The sequence below is a fragment of the Hesperophylax consimilis genome, unplaced genomic scaffold, assembly GCF_061612785.1.
Source record: "Hesperophylax consimilis isolate HC1 unplaced genomic scaffold, BYU_Hcon_1.0 scaffold_41, whole genome shotgun sequence".
Lineage (NCBI taxonomy): Eukaryota > Metazoa > Arthropoda > Insecta > Trichoptera > Limnephilidae > Hesperophylax > Hesperophylax consimilis.
In genome coordinates this window covers 833,940-855,334 of record NW_028301271.1, presented here as the reverse complement: position 1 = coordinate 855,334, position 21,395 = coordinate 833,940, and the positions used below count along the sequence as shown (strand labels likewise).

Genomic DNA, 21,395 nt, shown 5'->3' with positions numbered 1-21,395 from the left:
TCATTCGAATGAGGATCGGTCATTGTTCCGTTCCTTCCCATCTTTTTAAAATTCACGTCCTTGACTCCCCAGATTGTACATTCTGTGGTCTAGAAGTGGGAACTTTAGATCACATATTTTTTGGTTGTCCCTCTCTAAACAAATATCCTCTCTTCTATCAAGCCTTAACTAAAATTGCCTCCCCTCCATTCAACATTTCATCTCTTTTAAGTCTGAACTCGACTCCAATTTTCATTATAATTTTGAAATTTGCCTATTTAAATAAAATTAATATTTAAATTCACCTTTCAATACACCTTTCTCAATAATTTTAAATGATGGCCAAGAACACCCTTGAAGGGTGAAAGCCAGAAATAATGGAAAAAAAAAAAAAACAATTAGTTGCTTTGCACAAACTTAGGCAAAGTGCAACAAAACTTTAGTTAAAATTTCCCGAACTTTGGTAGATCTTTATGTCGTCGCTAGCACGCAGGTGTTCATTTACGACGCAGTTATCAGATTGCCACAGTTCGCACCATACGTGAATTGACGTTCGTTGCGCGCGTTGCGAATTTATTTTTGAATTGAATTGAATTTATGTTAACCGCTGTTCCTAGTTCCTAGTGATAATGGCAGAAAAAACCGTGGAGGATTATTTAATTTCTTGGAATCTGGAGGCTTACATAGAAACATTTAAAGGTGAGTTTTCTTTTTTAATTTTTTTATTGATTTAGAATTTAGATCATGGAACTATGATATTATATATTGTGATGATATCCATTCTATTTGATTTAGAAACTGGCACCTTCATTATTCCATGACTCAAGTACCTACGCAATAGATTTAGAAGATTTGTATTTATTATGTACCTAGTTTGAAGAGTGCGTGTTGACGCTACAACCAAGATTGTGTCAGGAGTCATGACACAAGTTACAGAGAGTGGTATATATAAAAAATAATAATTGGATCACTTGTATAGCGCCGTTTTTGTGCAAAATCACCTCAAGGGCGCCTTTATTTCTTTGTTTGTTTCCGCCAGTATTATTTTGTATTGAACGAATGTTGTTTGAAACTGTAGTATTTTCTGTTTGAAACTGTAGTAAATTATTAATTCGGACATAACATTTTGAACATTGAATTCTGTTGTTTTTTTTTTTGGGAGGGATATTTTTTTTTAAATACAGGGTGACCACCCATTGTTAATGTTTACATTTGAAATTTTCATATAAATGAAATAATTTCATTATTAAAACTATTTTATCTCCGCTTGATTCATGATACAGGGTGTTCGGTATCTGCTGTTGTATAAATATACATTTTTTTTAATGAATAATTTTCATTCCTTTGAAAAATAAATTTTTATTTTCTTGTTTTGAAATTTTTTGTATTATTTCGTCGTTTTTTTTCTTTATTTCAGACTCAAGCCATAGACTCGAAAACACTCCTGATAATATCTCAAGATGATATTAAAGAATTGATTCCGACTGTAGGGCACCGGGCACTGCCTACAGCACACATTAATGCGCTCAAGGATGTTATTAATCCACCTGTCATAAGTGTAAGTTTTTAAAAGCAGTAATGATGACATATTGTATACCTAGGCCTTTTTTGGCTAACCATTTGGAAATAGTTGTACCGGACGCGATTTTGATACAAAAATAATAGTATTTAAAATAATAATTCCTGTAATTAATGAATAAATCGACTGCCGGGGGGGTCAAGCAATTCCAAAGGGATAAAAACAAAGCTTGACCCCTTCACCCTTTCTTTCTCCTTTGTGTACATACCCGCTTTTTGTTTCAGATTGAAGATATACCTTCAACTTCCAAACAAACAACGCCCATATATTATCAACACGATGACTTCCTTGTAAATGACATTTCCTTGTTGGAAAATGAAAACAAATCACAAAGAATAACGCAAGAAGCTTTTGAAGAGCAAAGTTCGAATGTAAGTTAAATAATTTTAGTAAGTTTCAGATACCTAAGTAACTTAGGTTAATTGTTTTATACATTCCGATATATGTATTTTAGTAGTGGCAGCGTAGAATAGCCATCCTGTGACTGATATTATGATGATTATAGAAGTGGTTATTAGTTATGTAATCAATATGCAATTTAATTTTGTTTTCCAGGACTTACGCAATCATCTCCTATCAATCAATGAAGGGCAAGCACTTTTAATGCAGTTTGAGTCAAAGGGTCTGTTGGACAATTCTGCCAGACTGTGCAGTACTATTATAAGTAAGGAATTGCAGGGTAATCCAGATAGATCCATTACAAGCAAGAGATTTTATGAATTTGCTTTTCAAATCACCAAAGTCTTTAATAAAGAAAGCGCAGCTGTATATTTCACCCCATATGTGTGTTTTGGGCCTACCCAAAAAATTGCTGCTAAAGGTAAATTACTAGACACATACAGGCAGCGCCGAAAAGAATTTGCCAAATCAGGACACAAACATCTTTTACTATATTTAAAAAAAATTATAATAAAAATTGATAATATAAATGTGTGTATGATCAAACGTGTTTTCTTTTTTGAGGCTTTGCTGGTAGCTTGAAACAATATTTTGAGAGACGATTCTTAACAAAATAACTTTTATATGAATGAGGTTTTTAATAAGTACTTTCTAGTCTTACAAAACATAATATTTATTTATTTAGGTTTCATCTCTCAAAAGGGTTGTAATAAACTACCTGCAACTCAAAGTATTTAACCCATGATTCTGAATTATGGGTATAATCCTTCGAGTTGATGGTGGTTACATTAACACCCTGTATTGTTTTCAGCTAAACTACAAAGCTGCACTTCCTATTTAATTTAGATAATCTAACCAAAAAGCTAAGCTACAGTACCTAAAGCTAGCTAGCAGTAGAGAGCTAAAACACCTATATCGGTAGGGCTATTCCAACCGAAGTTTAGTTAATCAACCTAACCATTTTGTAATATTAACTAAATAATAAGTTACTACATCTAAACAGTTAAGTTTTTCTAACCGAACACTACAAAATGGTTTAGGTATATAATTTTTAGTTTAGGTAACACAACTAAACACAAAGCTGTCTCAACCGATTAGTTTAGCTAGAATACCTGAATCGTTAAGCTGTCATAAATACAGTTTAGGTAACACAACTAAACACAAAGCTGTCTCAACCGATTAGTTTAGCTAGAATATCTGAATCGTTAAGCTGTCATAAATACAGTTTAGGTAACACAACTAAACACAAAGCTGTCTCAACCGATTAGTTTAGCTAGAATATCTGAATCGTTAAGCTGTCATAAATACAGTTTAGGTAACACAACTAAACACAAAGCTGTCTCAACCGATTAGTTTAGCTAGAATATCTGAATCGTTAAGCTGTCATAAATACAGTTTAGGTAACACAACTAAACACAAAGCTGTCTCAACCGATTAGTTTAGCTAGAATATCTGAATCGTTAAGCTGTCATAAATACAGTTTAGGTAACACAACTAAACACAAAGCTGTCTCAACCGATTAGTTTAGCTAGAATATCTGAATCGTTAAGCTGTCATAAATAAACTGCTGTTTAGCAAACAGTAGCTAAAAGTTCGGCAGTCACCACAGCAACTAAACTGTTTAGTAGATAATTACTGAAAATTTGGTAAATCGTACCTACACATTTCTTTCAGTGAACCTTCGATTGCACCGCATGCAGTTCATTTTACCGGGAATCCCCAACCAATTGGCAACCATAGAGAAAAACAATAAAAAACATTAAACAACACAAACACAAGAATAAACAGTGTTAAAGCAGTCCGTTATCAAATTAGTGCCATCCATGACGCTTTAATTACTTTGGCCATTGAAACTCAGAAAACTGATGTTCAAGTCTCTAATGAGGCTACTACTCTAGCCGAACAGTTAAAAGATTTCAGCTTTATAGTTTCGTTGGTTGTTTGGTATGACATACTTTTTCAAATTAATGTCGTTAGTAAATCTCTACAATCAACAGATATGGATATCAGTAAATGTACAGAAATGTTGAAAAAATGCTGCACTTTCTTGGAAGAATATAGAAATACTGGCTTTAAAAGCGCCATTTTAACTGCGAAGGGATTGGCTGAAGAACTAGAAATTGAACCTGTGTTTAGAGCCACAACAAGAATTCGATTTGTTAAGCGTCAAGCTGGTGAAACTGCCCACGACGAGCCTATAACTTCTCCAGAAAAAAATTTGAGGTTGAATTTTTCAACTCTCTCTTGGACACTACATTAATTTCAGTTAATAAAAGATTTGAACAGTTAAATGAGTACTCGGAACTCGGAATCTTGGTCTTTTTTGTACAATATAAAACAGATTCCGGAAAAACCCGACCTTGTCAAACTCTGTGGTAATCTCCAATTGAAATTAACTGTAGACTCTAAATCTGATATAGATGGTTGTATGTTGTGTGATGAACTCGCAAGCCTGAAATCTTTTTTGCCTCATCAGAATGTGGTTACCCCTGCTTATGTTTTAAATTTTATCAAAGATCGCAACCTACAAGAACTGTATCCAAATGTGTGGATAGTATTGCGTTTATTATTGACTATACCTGTAACGGTTGCTAGTGGGGAGAGGAGTTTTTCTAAGCTTAAGCTGATTAAAACCTATCTGCGATCGAAAATATCACAATCTAGATTGACAAACTTGGCAACTTTGACAATCGAAAATGAAATTGCTGAAAATATCGATTTCGATAACCTTATAAAAGAGTTCGCCGATAGAAAGGCTAGAAAAGTGAAGTTTTATTAAATAAATAGTTTTTTTTTTAATAAACGGTTATTCCATTATACCCATTGCCTTTTTTCGTATGGAATTGAATTGCAGTTAGGGGGCGCCGTAAAAATCTCGCCCAGGGCGCTGATAGTACTAAAACCGGCCCTGCTCCGAGGTATGTGTTGGCGTCATGTCCATCGATTCCTCTATTCCCCTAGGACATATCTCCATCCACTTTACAGAAATATACCTGGATCGCTGCTGTATTGGGAAGAGTCTCAGAGTCGTTGACTGGGATAGTCCCGGCAGTCAATACTTTGTGTTTCCACAGGCTGTTACTCCTGCATTCCGGCAGACATTCTCATGTGCCAGAGGAGGAGCAGATAACCTTTATTCCATACTTGTATTAACCCTGCTGAAGTGCAACTAATAAGTGTTAATTCTAATTAAATATTAATACATAAGATAAAAATTGCTTTTTTGCATTTTTATTTTTATTTAACCTTCCGTTGAATATAGTAATTTATATGTTTTTTTTTTAATTAGTTTTTTCTATTTCCTTATATTTTGTTATCTTCTTATATTGTTTATAATCATATGTTTTGTAATTCTATAATTCGTCGTGTAATCGACGTATTATTTATCCACAACCTTACACCATTCCCCCATTCCACTCTCACTCCCCCCCTCTTTCCTAACATGCTCTCCGTACTTGCTGCTCACATTTATATTTCACTATTTCACCAGTTTAGTTTAACATCATGCGTGTCCTTCATAAAACTCTGCATTTATTATTTGTTTTTTTATCTCTTATCTTTACCAAAATTATTTACACTTATAGAAAAACTTACATAATTCACGATGATTACTATTATGTATCAAAACTGTAGAGGACTACGCACTAAAACAGACATATTTCACAATAATATTTTATTGAATGACGATTGTTACATATTCGGTATTTCTGAAACTTGGCTAATTAATTCTATTTTAGATCCGGAACTGGCACCAACAGAATTTTACAGCGTTTTCAGACGGGATAGATCAAATAACATTACAATTAATAGCATAAACAACCAAGAAGATTCTCGTCGAGGTGGTGGAGTGATGATCATAACACATAACAATCTTAACGCTTACCCTCGCGAAGAATTGGTCTGCAATGCTGAATGTATCTGGGTAACTATTCCCCCTTCTAACTATACCTCCAAACGCACTATCCATGTAGCCTGTGTTTATCTCCCACAGGGACAAGGGTATGAAACTGCACTCAATTCATTCCTTTGCTTACTTGCTAACGTAAAAGATCAACATCCCGATGACATTTTACTTGTAATTGGAGATTTTAATATGCCCACCGTAACATGGAATATACATAACAATGATTTACACTTGACACCTGAAAACTTGAACTCAACTAGTTCCTCACTTGCTGACACAATCCATTATTCTGAATTAAAACAATATAATTACATAAAAAATGCAAATAACAGAATCCTGGATTTAGTTATCTGTAATGAGGAATGCCAAGTATATCGTGCATGCGATCCTCTTGTCAACGAAGACTCGCACCACCCATCACTCAAAATTATGCTAAAAATCGATATACTTCCTATTATTCACGCCCCACCTAAAGAAATTTATCAGTTTACAAAAGCCAATTACGAGCTAATCAACCAACATCTGTCAATGACAGACTGGTCATTTACTCAGGAAAATTCGGATATTGACGTAGTAGTCGATTCTTTCTACAACATTTTAAACAGTACCATCAACCAGTTTGTCCCTAAACGTATCATCAAAAAGAGAAAATTTCCAAACTGGTATTCAGCTTCTCTAATTAAAATCATTAAAGATAAACAAAAACTCCATCAAAAATGGAAATCCAATAATAATCCAGTAGACTACATAGAGTTTTCAATCAAACGTACCCAACAAAAAAACTTACAGAAGCATTGCTTTATTCAGTACATAAATTCAGTTGAATCTAATATTCTTATAAATAATAAACAACTTTGGAACTATGCTAAAAGCAAAAGTAAAACAAATGGCATCCCACAAATCATGCACCTTAAAGATGAGTCAGGCACCGGTGCTCAACAAGTGTGTCAACTTTTCTCTAAACACTTTCAGTCCACCTACGTTAATGATAAGGACACGAATGATCCCAGTATAGTCGATAGTTTTACCTATATGAATAATCATAACCCGATTGGGAACGTACAAATAAACAATTTTTTGATCAATAAATACCTGAAGAATTTAGACATTAGTAAGGGTGCTGGCAGTGATGGTATATCGCCATACTTTATCTCAAAATGTGCAAAAAATCTTTCATACCCCCTAACTAATATATTTAGAATGTCACTAAAAGCAGGAAAATTTCCTACAAAGTTTAAAGAAGCAACTATAATCCCTATTCATAAAACAGGTTCTAAAAGCAACATTGTAAACTACCGCCCAATCTCAATTCTAACTGTATTTAGTAAACTCTTTGAAAAAATTGTCTACGATCAAATTTATACAACAATTGTTCGCAACATACAAAACCAACAACACGGATTTCTACAAAAAAGATCGGTACTAACAAATTTGGTAAATTTCACGGAATATTTAACGAGCAATATGGACAATAGAAACCAAGTAGATGTAATCTACACTGATTACTCTAAGGCCTTCGATAAAGTAAACCATTTCATTTTAATTAAAAAATTAAGTCAAATAGGCATCCATGGTGATTTACTTCGGTGGCTCACTTCATACCTTCGGTGCAGACTTCAATGTGTATCAGTTGCGGGAACTAAGTCCAGTTTCTTTTCCGTGCCCTCCGGTGTACCTCAAGGTTCTCATTTAGGGCCATTATTATTTAATGTGTATATTTATGATATTCACAAATGTTTTTTACATGCCAATTACCTAGCATATGCAGACGATAAAAAAATCTACTTAGTTATCAAATCAATCGAAGATTGCATTAAACTTCAAGAGGATCTCAATCGTCTTTTTAACTACTGTGAATCAAATAAACTTGTAGTAAATACCTCAAAGTGCAATAAATTATCATTTACACGTAACAAAAATAAAATTTCCTTTGATTATACATTAAACGGGACACAAATCAAAGAAGTAGATTCTATCAGAGACCTTGGGGTAATACTGGATGTGAAATTAAACTTCATTCAACACACTGATGCAATCATCAACAAAGCCAACAAAATGCTAGGATTTATAATACGTTTAACGAAACCTTTCCGCAACCTTAAGACTCTATATTCCCTTTACACAGCGTTCATCCGTCCCCACCTAGAACACTGCACACCGATCTGGACTCCTTTTTACCAAGCCCACATTGAAAGAATCGAAAGAATTCAAAAAAAATTTTTTAAACACATTAATTATAAACAAAACTTACATTTCTCAAATTACGCCGATTCTATTAATTACCACAAATTCAACTCACTTCATACACGACGTTTGGTTTTTGACCAAATTTTATTATTTAAAATTCTTAACAATGGCCTCGACTCACCAGAGCTAATGAATTTAATAAATATTCATATTCCAACAAGATCAACACGGCAATCCCATTTGTTTCATTTACCTACATGTAGAACTAACTTTAGAAAAAATTCACCAATTCCACGTATATGTGCCCAATATAATACTAAATTTCAAAACATAGATATTTTTAGCAATACACTTCACAAATATCGAATAGAAGTAACTCGTACGATCGAAAATTAATACTATAGTATGGAATGTATCCAGAGCATCTCCTATCCTCATCCTAAATTCCTATTCCTCCCCTCCTCACCTAAAATATATATATATATTTTTTTATTTTTATTATTTTTTTTTTATGCAATAAAACTCCATCTCCAATCAATATTAATATAGGAGACTCTTTTGGCTTGACTGTTTTTAACATGTATATATTTATATTTGTATTTTATGTATAAGCTGTTTGTCTCCTACCTTTACCAATAAATAAATAAATAAATAAATAAAAACACGGAAATTAAATCAGATATTTGACACCTTGTTTATTGTGATTTTCCAACAAAACTTTCAGGTTGGGTCAGTCAGTTTTGCAAAAGTATCCCTCAATTGTTACTAAAACCATCTGCGCTTCACTGAGTAGGCACAGTCAATAATAAAATAGAGTTGTGATGCCCTTAGGAATGTGGTGGGTAACCTCCAGCATCCTCAAAGATGGCATAGGCCCCGAGAGAGACACTAGGACCTGCAGTGTGGAGATTATGTAAAAAAAAATTTCATAACCATTTCAATGAAACAAAATGAATTGTTTGGTATTTTATATATTTTTTTAAAATTCACGCAACTACACAGTCACCATGGTAATGGAACATTAACCTATTTATACATGCTTTTATTAATATATGCGACAAAATCATTCCAGTACATAAAAATATTTTCAGTTATAGAACTAATTTAGTTAATATATTCTATACAGTTACCATGGTAACATAAACCATACAGTTACCATATTAATATTAATGGAACACAAACCTTTTCTTGCTAGGTACATGCTTTTATTAATAGGGGGAGGGGGGGCACTTTGATACACAAAAATTCAATCTCTTTTCTGAGGACCATAAAGCATTATATTTAAATATTTGTTCTGATGTGTGCATTGGCTGATATGTCAGCTTATATTTTGGCTACGCAAAAACCGCAAAAACTGGCGACGTATAGAGATAAACTGATTTTAAGAAAAAATCATATTTGTATCAAAGTGCCCCACCAGTGGGGCACTTTGATACATGGGGTGGGGCAGTTTGATAGGTATTTTAGATCCATATGAAATGCAAATTTAAACTGACTAAAAATCCAATATAAACTGTATTATTACATAAAATTAAGAAATAAAACAATTTTATTGATTGAGATCGCAAAATACTTTTTATTAAGAGTGCACATTAGCCATAATCAGTCTCTTAAGTTACTTAAGGAATATAATCACAAAAAAACAATATTGTCATCATAGAACAAGACTAATTCTCTGTTATTTTCTTAATTATATAATCAGTTATATACTTACTAAGTAATCAGACTTTGACATTGAATATTGTTAATGAAAATATAATATTAGAATCTCCTATCAAAATGAACAATGTTTTTCTTAAAAAATTAAACAAACATCAAAAATTTAACAAAAATAATCATAAAAACTCTCATATAAATTACAAAACAATCTACTGGATATTATATCGAGTTAAACCTACCGAAAATGAATAAAGCGACGATGTTCGAGATGTGCCTTTGGAGAAAGTTGGTTTTGGTAATTGCAAAACTACATCTCTAACATCCACACTTGCTTTGTCTTCCACAATTGGAAATATAAACTTAGAAGAACCTGCTTTTTTTCTGAGATATAATACTTCATATTCTGTCACATTATACTTAAATACAACTTTGGCAACGTAGTGAATCACAGTTTTCTTCTTCTCAAACTTAATTAGCAGGAAATCTCCAATATTTATGTGTTCAGGATTAACTGGTTCTTCATTAATTACCTCTTCTTCCGATTCCGACGGCATTTCAATGTCTTCACAATCACTCGTCATCACGACTTCATCTTGACTAGAATCGGAATCTATTTCTGCAGGCAAAGAAGTCACTCTCTTTTTCTTTTTTGGCTCAGTTAATCCCAACAGATTTTTCGCTGTTTTCAATTCTTTTGCATGCTGTTTTGCTTTTTGTAATTCTCTTTTCCTGTTTTTTTCATTACGTAAGCTTTCTAATCTATTTTTTTCTGGTGTTTCAGTGTAAATTCTTGATCGTCCCTTTTCTCTTCCTTTTCTTTTTAAGGCACTGTCAGTAATCGCCTTTTTTGGATAAGGTCTAACTACTTCAGGAGTAAGAATAGCCTTTGATGAAGAAACATGTAGAGGATCGTCAGCATCAGACACTGAAACTGGGTCGGCATCCAAAGTAGGAGTTTTATTTTGTTCTCTATCAACAACCTCATTATTTTGACTTGCTTCTGAGTCTACAAAATGTAAATCTTGTGTGTTGTGAGTGTTCTCATCTGTCAAATCGTGATAACCTGTGCTGAAAATGTCTATCGGTGCAAAGTCGTCGTCGCCAAATACCAGTTTATTAATTGGCCATATTCCAGGTTTGGAAAAACCACCTATGATATTCTTTGGTGTAAATGATTCCAAATATGCTAATTTTGACAGTTCAGCAATGTTGTATATGGTCAAAGTTTTTCCAACATTTTGAATGTGCCAGTCGTTGAAAGCTATCTTCAATTTGCCTTTGAAGGGTCCGAACACACTGACATCAAGCGGTTGCAATTTGTGTGACGTGTGTGGGGGAAGACTCAAATAAACAATACCGTTGTCACGACAGTAGTTAACAGCTTCTATTGAAATGTGAGATTCGTGGTTGTCACAAATGATTAGAATTGGGTTATCCTTATTGCTCGAAGTAAGGCGTTGAATGTGTTTCAAAACTCTTATAAACAATTCTGATGTCATCCAGCCGCTTCTGTTTGCCAACCCTAGACTTCCATCAGGAGCACCATTTAGGAAGTGATCTTTATAGTGAACTCTTGGAAAGACATAAACTGGAGGAAGAGAAGAACCAGTTGCAGTAATAATACCACAGAAAGTAACTAACTCTCCGCGTTCTGCAGAAACTATTTGTCCAACTTGTCTTTGTTTTCTTCCAGCAATAACTTTAGGAGTGGAAAGGACTGTGCTTATGCCTGTTTCGTCTAAGTTTATTATTCGATCGGGTGTAAAATTGTATTGTCTCATTATGCGTTCGTAATTATCATGAAATTGAGCTAGAGCAGCTTTATTGAAAGCAAAGCTTCTTGCTGCGCTTGTGTTTTCTGGTTTTCGTAGACTCAATTCTGGGTTTCTCTTCCTGAAGCCAGCTGCCCAATCTTTTCCAGCGCATTTGTTTTCTTTCCAGGATTTTGGATAATTACACCCTGAGGATTCTGCGTACTCGTATGCCAAAGTCAAAAGCTGTTTCAATGTAAGGCCGTAGTGCATTTTACTGCAATTCATTAAATATTGAGTCAATGCCTTTTCTTGTTCGGTTGAAAAAACTTGTGCAACGGTATACTTGGAACCATAGATGTTTGATGAAGTAGCTGTAGCAGTGTGTGATGATAAAGCTGCAGTAGTAGTTTGTGCTGAAGATAATGCTATTTGTGCCATCTCCATAGATGGTGCTATTTGTGGTGAAGATGGACCTGCTTGTGATAAAGAAGATTCTGCTTGTAATGAAGAGGATGCTTCATTTGTAGATAATGTTCTGGTAGCTTCAAATAATTTTCTGGCTTTTTCTATGCGATGTTGTAGGGTTGCAGTTTTGAGGCCATATTTGTCGGCTGCTTTGCGTATAGATAAAGTCTTTGACAATACTTCACGTATTGCATCTTCAATGTTTTCTTCATTGATATTTTTTCTATCAGTTTTGGGTTTGTACGTGCGCACCATTTTCTGAAAAAAAGAAAAAAAACAATAAAATAAACTATTATTTTTGACGGGGCACTTTAATACAATAAAGGGGCAGATTGATACGTATCATTGTACCCCGCACATTACCGTATCAAAGTGCCCCAAAGGACTTTTTCCACAAACAATTAATTTTATCAAATATATAATAATCTTGCAATCAAAAACATTTTAAAATACAATAATAAATATATTTACTTACCTTTAGTAACAAATAATAACAAAAACAACTAAGAGTATCCTCCTGAGACACAATTACATTTCACGTATTTTTTTTGTAGGCAGCGGCGCACGCCACTTCCAACACGTCAGTGACTGTTGAGGCCCAACGGCAAACTGGCGGCGAGCGGTGTCACAACTGTCATTCTTGTGAATGTCCTTGAGCATTCTAGTGATGTGCCGGACTGTGTAGCGTTTATCGGTTTTGAGATATAGATACTGTACCAATGTGCCCCGTGAATCAATGTGCCCCCCCTCCCCCTATATGAAAATAAATCCTTCAAGAACATAGAAATATTTAAGATGAACTTAATTTAAATAATAATATAGTGGAATGAAGGAATTGATTGTTGACTCTTATAATAATATACATTGAGCAATCAAATTTTAACGCAGAAGATAAAACCAAAATAAATGTGGGATGGTTCTTCCCTTAGGTCAATTGGTGTTTGACCCCCCAAAATTATAAGACAACAATAATAATCTGCATCAAAACAACTGGCATTGTTCTTAATTTATTTAAAATGTAACGCGAACAGCGAGTCGAAGCTTTCATTCACAAGTCCACACGATTCAATTTAAAGAATGTTCACTTTGGCATCTTCTGCGCGCCATAGAATAAACGAGACGGCACTATGTCTTTTGTCTAAATCAGGGGTCTCCAAACTTTTCAGCCGGAGGGCCACATTGACTACTCCAGTGAGTTCGGAGGGCCAAAACCGTTTTAATTTCTAGACACCCATATTTTCTGTCCTAGAGAGGGGGTGGGGGGGTAGACAATAGAATTTTCAGGGATGAAAATATAGCTTTAGATAACGTAGCTTTGAAGATAATTTTTGATACTCGTTTCTCAGACCTTGATATCATTGCGAATCAAATAAAGATTTTTCAAAAAAATCCTCTTGATATATTCGCGCGATACTTGTGGACGCAATGTATTGATGCCAAGTACCTCGCCAACGAGCATATTTATTTATTCGCACGAAAAAATTCGCGGAGTTTTCGCCCCTTCTGAGCAAGGTCTTAGCCATTAGCTGTCGCGGGTCCTTGATGACACTGGTCATAAGATGTCGCGGGCCGGATGGAAGACACTGGCGGGCCGGATACGGCCCGCGGGCCGTAGTTTGGAGACCCCTGGTCTAAATGAAGTACCGAAGCTTAGGGACATAAACATATGTCCATTTCACACGCTTGTAGTGTGTGGAACAATGGTTGTTTTTCAACTGGGAAAGGTTTGGAATAATTTGATAATAATCTTTGTTGTTAACGATTTAGAATGAAACAAGAAAATTAAGATTTACGCGTAATTCGAACAAAGACATATTGCAAGCTCCAGCACTTTCTTTCACCTTCGGTCAGCGTAGCTTTAGATACTTTGCCACAAAAATATTCAACATGCTCCCAGAAAATATTAAACTGAGTCAAACACAGAAAGAATTTAAAAAATATATTAAAATTTGGATTTATTCAAATGATCGAGCATATACTGGTGCCCTCACCCAAACGCCATGTCACTGGCAGTTATTGTGGTATGTATGGTGATAAAATATGCTTTTTTGTATGTGTTTATTCAGTTTTTTTATTTGTACATTATTTTTTCTCTTACTTAGATCCTACAAAACTGATCAATAAATTTAATTGTAAGAAATCTCTCACTTTTTCTATTTATTAGCTTATAATAGTATATTTAATTTGAACTTGATACTTATCTTGATCCACAATATCAATAGTTTTTATGTTTGACGGAGGTAGAACAATCTAATTTTCGTTTTTATTTTTGAATAACATGTCTCATTTTTAATATCTTCTGGTAATGAGTTAAATAATTCCGGAATTTTATGTCTTTTTGTTCTATCTCCGTATACATTTTGCGATATTTTAATAATGAACATTTGTGCTTCTCTATGCCTAGTAGGGTAGTTATGGTTTACAGGTTTTTTGAATTCTGTATTCCAGAATTCATCTAGCGTTAGTTGGTAATCTATCCTACTATGTATAGAGAGCACATTACACAAAGAAAACATTTTTTTATAATCGCCTTCACATAATTGTATTTTTTTTTTGCCTGATATCAATTTTAGGAAACGGATTTGTAATTGTTCTATTTTATTTAAGTATGTTAATCCGTAACTATTTACTCCGTATCCTATAATTGATTCCGCTAATGCATTATACATATATACAGTATAATATATTTTTATTAACAAAGTTTTTTAGGTGATAAAATTTCCCTAATATGGACCTTAATCTATTACATACATTTTCAATGTGATTTGACCAGTTAAAATTGACATCTATTGTAAGACCAAGGTATGTATATTGGTAAATTTTTTCTATGTTTGAGCATTTACATGGCAGAGATTGGTTTTTTGTGTGAAAACACAATTAATTAATCAATGCTGTATTTGTATTGTGTATATGCAAACAATAATGTAACCTAACCAAACGCCTTGTCATTGATGGTTATTATAGTATGTATTGTGCTAAAACTTGCTGTATTTGTATTGTGTATATGCTAATAAAAATGTATCCTAAAATAATGTATTGCTGTATAGGAACCTATATTCAACATTTGCAAGTAAACCATAGAAAAAATGCGAGAAACAATTAACTAAAAAATCTGCCTCAACACAGGTTCGCCAAGCGAGGCAGGTTATGCACAACTTAAAATATAATATATTATGCCATTTCTTTATAACACTCATACATATTTACGTTTTCTTCTATTAGAAACTGTTCTAATATTGTAACATTAGTTTTTCAACAATGTCATCGTTACCAACTTACATATAGGTATTTTACTTACTAATGATTTATTATATATTCTGTAATTTTTTTTTGATGAAGTAAATAAATTTAAAAAAACAAAAAAATAAATTCAACTTGCAAAATTTTCACCACGACCACATTCGTCCGTCAGTTGATGAATAATATAAATGTATTGGGCTTTAAATAACAATGCATATTTTCATAGCCACTTTTGGGTAGGATAGTTTTCCGGGCGCTAAATACCCACGCTAGTTTAGCTACACGCCTCTGCTTCAGATTTAAAACTTATAACTTGAGTCAATGTAGTAGTTGAATGTTTCTAGTTACAGTTGTAAGAAAGATTACATTAGATTTCTTAGTCGTAAGTTTCTCAGTCTATTTGCGAAGATCACTAGGAGTGATTTTCCACCAGGAAGTTTTTAATGATTGCGATTTGACTAAATACTTGAAACCAAGCCTGATGGATGGCAGTGACGCATGGAACTGGCAGACAAAAGTAGATTGAATGCCGTAAAAGAGAGATCCCCGAGGTGTTTGTGTGGTAAAACCATGAATGACTGTAAGTTGTGTCATGTCGGAGTGTTGAAAGTAGAATCATATTGTTATTTATTGAATATTATGTAATTTGGTGTGAAGAATTATTAGTATTGAATTGAAAATTCCACTTTTGTGATATCGCAAATTCTTATAATACTCGCGAGTTTTGAGCCAAAAACGGGGATTTTGGCACTAAACGAGAAAATGCGAAATGCACAATTTTCAAGAATATAACGCGGCTTTTCATTTGTATTTTCTATTACCTATATAATATATGAAAGTATGTAACCTCAGCTATGTAATATCAACTTGAAAATGCAGCATACTATCTTTTTCAACTTTTAGATTTAGATTAAAAAACATAATGGAATTAAAACTCAAGCTGGCCACCTTAAACGGCATAAACGCACTCACACAGGTGAGAAACCACACATCACTAGTTACGAGGAAAATGTTAAATTGTGTTTAGTTGCGCACACGAGTGCTAACCTTTAATAATATAGGCTTGGCCTATTTCAGCATATCGCTTGCCATATATTCACATCAGGAATGTATGGCGAGCGATGTGGTGAAACAGGCCAAGCCCACATTATATTATACTATGAGAGAATAGAATAGGTATTAGCTTTAATGACATTATTTTATTGGTCAGTGATATAATTTATTCCTAATACTGTAAAATAAGAAGGTATAAATACTGTTTATAATGCAAATAAACAAAATTAAAATTAAAAAATTTCCATATATTAAAGAATGTGTGGCGAGCGATATGGTGAAATGGACCAAGCCCACATATTATGAGAGAATAGAGCTCGTGTGAGACTAGCATTAAGTTTATTTTGGATATGATTGCGTGTGAGTGCGTTTATGACGTTTAAGGTTGCCAGCCTGAGAACAGGTGTACGTACACACATCACACGAGAATGGTTTCTCACCTGTGTGAGTGCGTTTATGCACTTTAAGGTCGCCAGCCTGAGAACAGGTGTACGTACACACATCACACGAGAATGGTTTCTCACCTGTGTGAGTGCGTTTATGTCGTTCAAGGTTGCCAGCTTGAGAACAGGTGTACGTACACACATCACACGAGAATGGTTTCTCACCTGTGTGAGTGCGTTTATGATCTTCAAGGTTGCCAGCCTGAGAACAGGTGTACGTACACACATCACACGAGAATGGTTTCTCACCGGTGTGGATTAGGTTATGACGTTTAAAATTTCTGTTATCATTAGTGGAGTATTCACATTTGGAACATGACAAACGTTTCTTCTGTGGAAGCGGCACAGTGTAGCTCTGCCCCTTGCTTGTGGAGGGCTGTGAGTCGATTGTCCCCATTCCGCTGGTTGGGGCTCCACCTGCCACCCGCTCCTCTTCACACTGCGAACTGCCGCCTGCAGAGAACACTTGCTTCATTAAATAACTCCTAATACGGTCAGACGTGCTTTTATAAACACATACGCCTCACCATTCAGTTCACTTTCATCCTTGGTCTGCCAGTTCCAAGCTTCACTTCTATACACCAGTGTTGGTATAAAACCTTAAATTACCTTTGAAATATGATGAATTGTTCAAATTCTGTGAAACAACTGGCCCCAAGTCTTCCATTAAACATATACATACTTCCAAAACATACAAACTCATCCGCTTGCTCTAAGTATTTACTGTTCATAACTATATTACACAGTGCTTTTGTATCTCTCTTCCAAACACCATGGCTTGCATTCATCATTTGTTCCGTCCGCATGACGCCCGCAATATGTACAATTGTACATTGACAGGAAAGCCCTTTTCACTTGGGAGCGTCTCAGTGCGTCGTCCACTATATACGACAGACTGAAGAACTTCCATTCTGTTAGAAATGTGCAACTCATCATCAGCATACAACAGGCAACATTGTGTCAAGATTATTCAATTCCTCAGTTAATTAAATATTTCATTTATTGGCTTATTTAAGATCAAACCCAGACTTACTTATTTCTTTTCAAATTACAATGTTTTAAGGTACTTTTTAAGTAAAAAAATTAAAATTTCTTCTATGAAAAAATATTTTTGTACAGTAAAAAAACAATGGAATATCGAAAAAAGTTGTCCATCTTTTTTACTTCTACCATCATGAAGAAAAAATAACTCCCGAAGTTATCCAAATTACTATCGAAGAAGTGATAACAATTTTTCACACCCCCGTGCGAGATGTGTAAAAATGCAGAGAAAAGCAATGGTTGTCTGTGTTTTTGCTCAATAAAATATGTAACTATGTTGTGACAGATCGATCACAACTCTATTCATTGTAGTGAAGTAGATTGAAAACAATTTGATACCAAAAGTACAAATAAAATATTACATGGATTCAAAGATGAGCTTAATACAGTAATAATAATGAGGGTGGGATGTTTTACAGAATTTGAACTATTCATCAAATTTCGTAGCTAATACATATACAAGTTTTTCAAGTTCTGTGAAACAACCGGCCCATGGTAAAATAAAAAAAGAACTTGAATGGAACCTTTACAGAACTTGATTAATTGTTCAAATTCTGTAAAACAACCCGTCCTTAAGAGTTATTAATTTAAAGTTAAGAGCTATTTACAAATGCATTTAGGCGGTCTCCATGTTAAATTGTATATCCACCGAATGGTCTTTCCAAAAATGACTATGGCTGTGTGAAACGCAGAATTTAAATGTTTAGTGATTATATTTTAATGACCAGGCACTTGGCAACAATTGACTTCCAGTCTGGGACTGGCTCCGGACAGTGCAGTGGTATATAATATAGAAGAATGTATACCTTGGAGCGGAGTAGGTGTACGGGTGCAAAGAGGTGCGTGGTACGTCTTGGGATCTATACCCAGCGTCTTCCCATACTCCGGTCCGTACCATACCAGCAGCTCCGTGTTTGACTCTATATTCTTCACTGTTCTGAAAGCATACGCAGAAGTGCAAATAGAATGTATGGTTTACAGCTGACGACTAAGTGTAATGTAGTATAGTATAGTATACCGCACTAACCTGTAAAATATTTGCCCCTTGTATTGAAAGGCTTGCAGGTTCTGTTCCAGGGTGTTGCGCGAACAATTAACGTAGCGCAGCCAGTTGGCATTGCTGATGTTCTCGCCATCGATATAGTGCCTCCCTCCGTTTGGACGGCGCACCTGTAATAATAATAATAATAATAACATGGAATTTATATAGCGCAGTTTAGTGTCATTTCACTTCAAGTGCGCCAGCATGATTTGCGAATTGGTATACATGTGGTAAGCGGTTATAGCAAAAGAAGTGAGTAGGTGAGTAGTACCTGCCACACGTATTGGCTGTTGGGGTTGGGTCTGCCGGAGAGTTGGCCGCGGTAGGGCCCGAAGCGCAGGCCGCTGGGCAGAGCTTCCGCCGCCCAGGCACCGCGCCCCGCCCCCGGGATTCCCGAGGACCGCAGCGCTACATGCGGGGGGCATCCGAGCTCTGCGTCTCCCGTCTTGTCGTCCGGTATTATGAGCAGCGGTCCGTGCAAAGGGCAGAACGTCCGGAAGCGTGCGTCGCATTCATCACACCCTGGAAATTCAACACACACACAGTTACACACACTCCACCACTACACAACACACGAGTACACCCACCACTACACACTTACAGCTGTAAGCGTCGTCCTCCTGTTCCTGCAATTCCATGTAGTTCACCTTCTTCAGTCTTCTCAGGCGCCTCTTCTTGATGTACACTGAAAGTAAGGATGTGTTCATGATGCCAATTAACCCAACACACACCACAATATATTCTCTATTCTCTATAGGACTAAAGACTCACCAGGCTCGCTGTCTGGACCCGTGTCCAAGTCCTCCTCCAATGCTCTAACCACCTCATCCATTAACTTTTTCCTCCGTGCGCATCTGCAGGAATCAAAACATGTTAATCACTATGTTAATGCCATCACTATGATTATTGTCAAGTGTGTATAGTAAAGACCAAAGATCACATGAAACAATTTATATAGTTACAAACAAAATACAACAAACTCTTCATTTCCACACTTACTCGTCTATTTCCAGCTGGCTGAAGCCCTTCAAGCATTGCTCCACTGCGCCGACCTGCAACAATCCAACCAACACACATGACACCTTATTCATACACCACTAATACTGGAGGAACATTAATACAATACGCACCTTATGGTTCTTAAGCTTATTCCGCATTCGGGTCTTCTGTTGTTGTTGCCTGAATGCCGGACTCTTATCTACAAACAGTGAAGAAAAGCAACACTTTAGTAAATTTATTATGAATCTAAATACAACATGCATTATATAGTATTATGTACCTTGCTTTTTGCTCTTCGACTCTAGCTTTGCCTTGAATTTCTCATACCGAATAACAAAATCTGGTTTTTCAATCTTTCCTGTGGACAAAGTGATAAACATTTATCAGTATGTATAAACCTTGTGATTCATTTTTGGAGTTTTATGCCGTGGTGCGATTCCTCCCTGTTTAGCCAACGTTTCGGACAGCGTCACAGTTACGTAGCGGTGACAGCGCTGCGGAGCGAAAGAATTCACAGTGAGTGAACAGTGGAATAGACCTTTTCTGTCTACACCTGTACCTGAGTGTAATCCTCAGTGAAGAAGACTGAAAGATAATTGACAACATCACTTACCAACAAGCACAAAGACAACAGCTGCAAGACAAAAACTTAATAGGGACACCAAAACATCACCAAAGTGTGGGTGCACAATGATGAAAGAAGGAGGAAGCACAACATGGCATAAAACCCTCAAATTTATCCCAATAATACTTTTGCTGTGAAAATCTTAAAACCCTTTAATCAATAAAGCTTGGTGAAATAGGAGAGGGGAGGAGAAAGAATCTTACCTTGTTTGTACACCCCGTACATGCAATGGGCTCCGTAACGTATCTCTTCAGACATTAAACTCCATTCCTTCTTGGTGAAAAAGCCTTTCACATTCAGGTTTTCACTGGCCATTTTAAACGTTATTTTATAAAAATCTGCCATCATCTGTCATCTGTCTATGAGAACATCGAAGGCGCTGGGCTGGAAGACGCCAGTGACGCCACTAATTCCCGCGGAATTGGAAAAAAGATTTACCAACAGAAAAAAGTTATTTTATGTAGCAAACTTTACGATAATCAATAGAAAGCCGGGGCTAAAAGTTTAAAAGTTCTTTCCACACTTTTCAATTTTGTATGGTTGATATGTAGGTACTACAAATAAGCCCACTGGAGTTGATATTGTTATTTTAGTATATATATTTTAAAACTGAGAAAAACTTCCATACTGTTTGTTCAATTTTAAATAAAATATCATCTACAGAATAATGAAGAAACCTGGTACCGACTTAGTTTAAAATCAACCATAAAATCAAATTTTCTGAAACTAATATAATGAAATTTTTTAATCGCAATATCCATTTAATATTTAAGAACCATTTACATTAAATAAATTAATTTAATTTGAAATTTTCCATTTTTCCAATGATTTCAATAGTTTGGATGAATACGAAACTCGCTATTTTAAAAAGTACAATTTCCCCGGGTTTTTCATTTCATGAGTCCACAATAACCATTTTGATGTCGCGAGTGTTTTTATTGGTTTGAGTTGGAGTTTGACCAGGACATACGATCGAAACCAAAGGTGTCTGTAAACGATCAAATTTGTTTGTCAAATTTACGTGTT

The 21,395-nt window shown here is 35.2% G+C and overlaps 2 protein-coding genes and 1 long non-coding RNA gene across 4 annotated transcripts; 1 reads left to right on the top strand and 2 right to left on the bottom strand.

Moving 5' to 3' along the window:
* The first annotated feature begins 437 nt into the window (after positions 1–437).
* LOC149408939 (uncharacterized) lies at positions 438–1,915 on the top strand. Its single transcript, XR_016305345.1, has 3 exons — positions 438–678; positions 1,397–1,537; positions 1,783–1,915. It is a non-coding gene; the product is annotated as an uncharacterized LOC149408939 (long non-coding RNA).
* Positions 1,916–9,057: 7,142 nt separating this feature from the next.
* LOC149408938 (uncharacterized) lies at positions 9,058–19,577 on the bottom strand. Its single transcript, XM_089650299.1, has 6 exons — positions 19,517–19,577; positions 19,393–19,430; positions 19,017–19,307; positions 18,731–18,873; positions 18,510–18,640; positions 9,058–17,115 (listed from the first exon to the last, which is right to left on the bottom strand). Exons 1-6 carry the CDS (start codon positions 19,575–19,577, stop codon positions 16,559–16,561), a joined length of 1,221 nt encoding a protein of 406 aa, XP_089506425.1. The 3' UTR covers positions 9,058–16,558.
* LOC149408937 (uncharacterized) lies at positions 19,174–20,771 on the bottom strand. 2 transcript variants are annotated; one of them, XR_016305344.1, is made up of 5 exons: positions 20,573–20,771; positions 20,025–20,102; positions 19,876–19,943; positions 19,517–19,797; positions 19,360–19,430 (listed from the first exon to the last, which is right to left on the bottom strand). XR_016305344.1 is itself a non-coding variant. In XM_089650300.1 (4 exons), the coding sequence occupies exons 1-4, from the start codon at positions 20,715–20,717 to the stop codon at positions 19,741–19,743; spliced, it is 348 nt and encodes a 115-aa protein (XP_089506426.1). In that variant the 5' UTR covers positions 20,718–20,771; the 3' UTR covers positions 19,174–19,740. The 2 variants fall into 2 exon arrangements, 1 of the variants encoding a protein (XP_089506426.1); XM_089650300.1 differs by having other exon boundaries at positions 19,174–19,797.
* Positions 20,772–21,395: the final 624 nt, after the last annotated feature.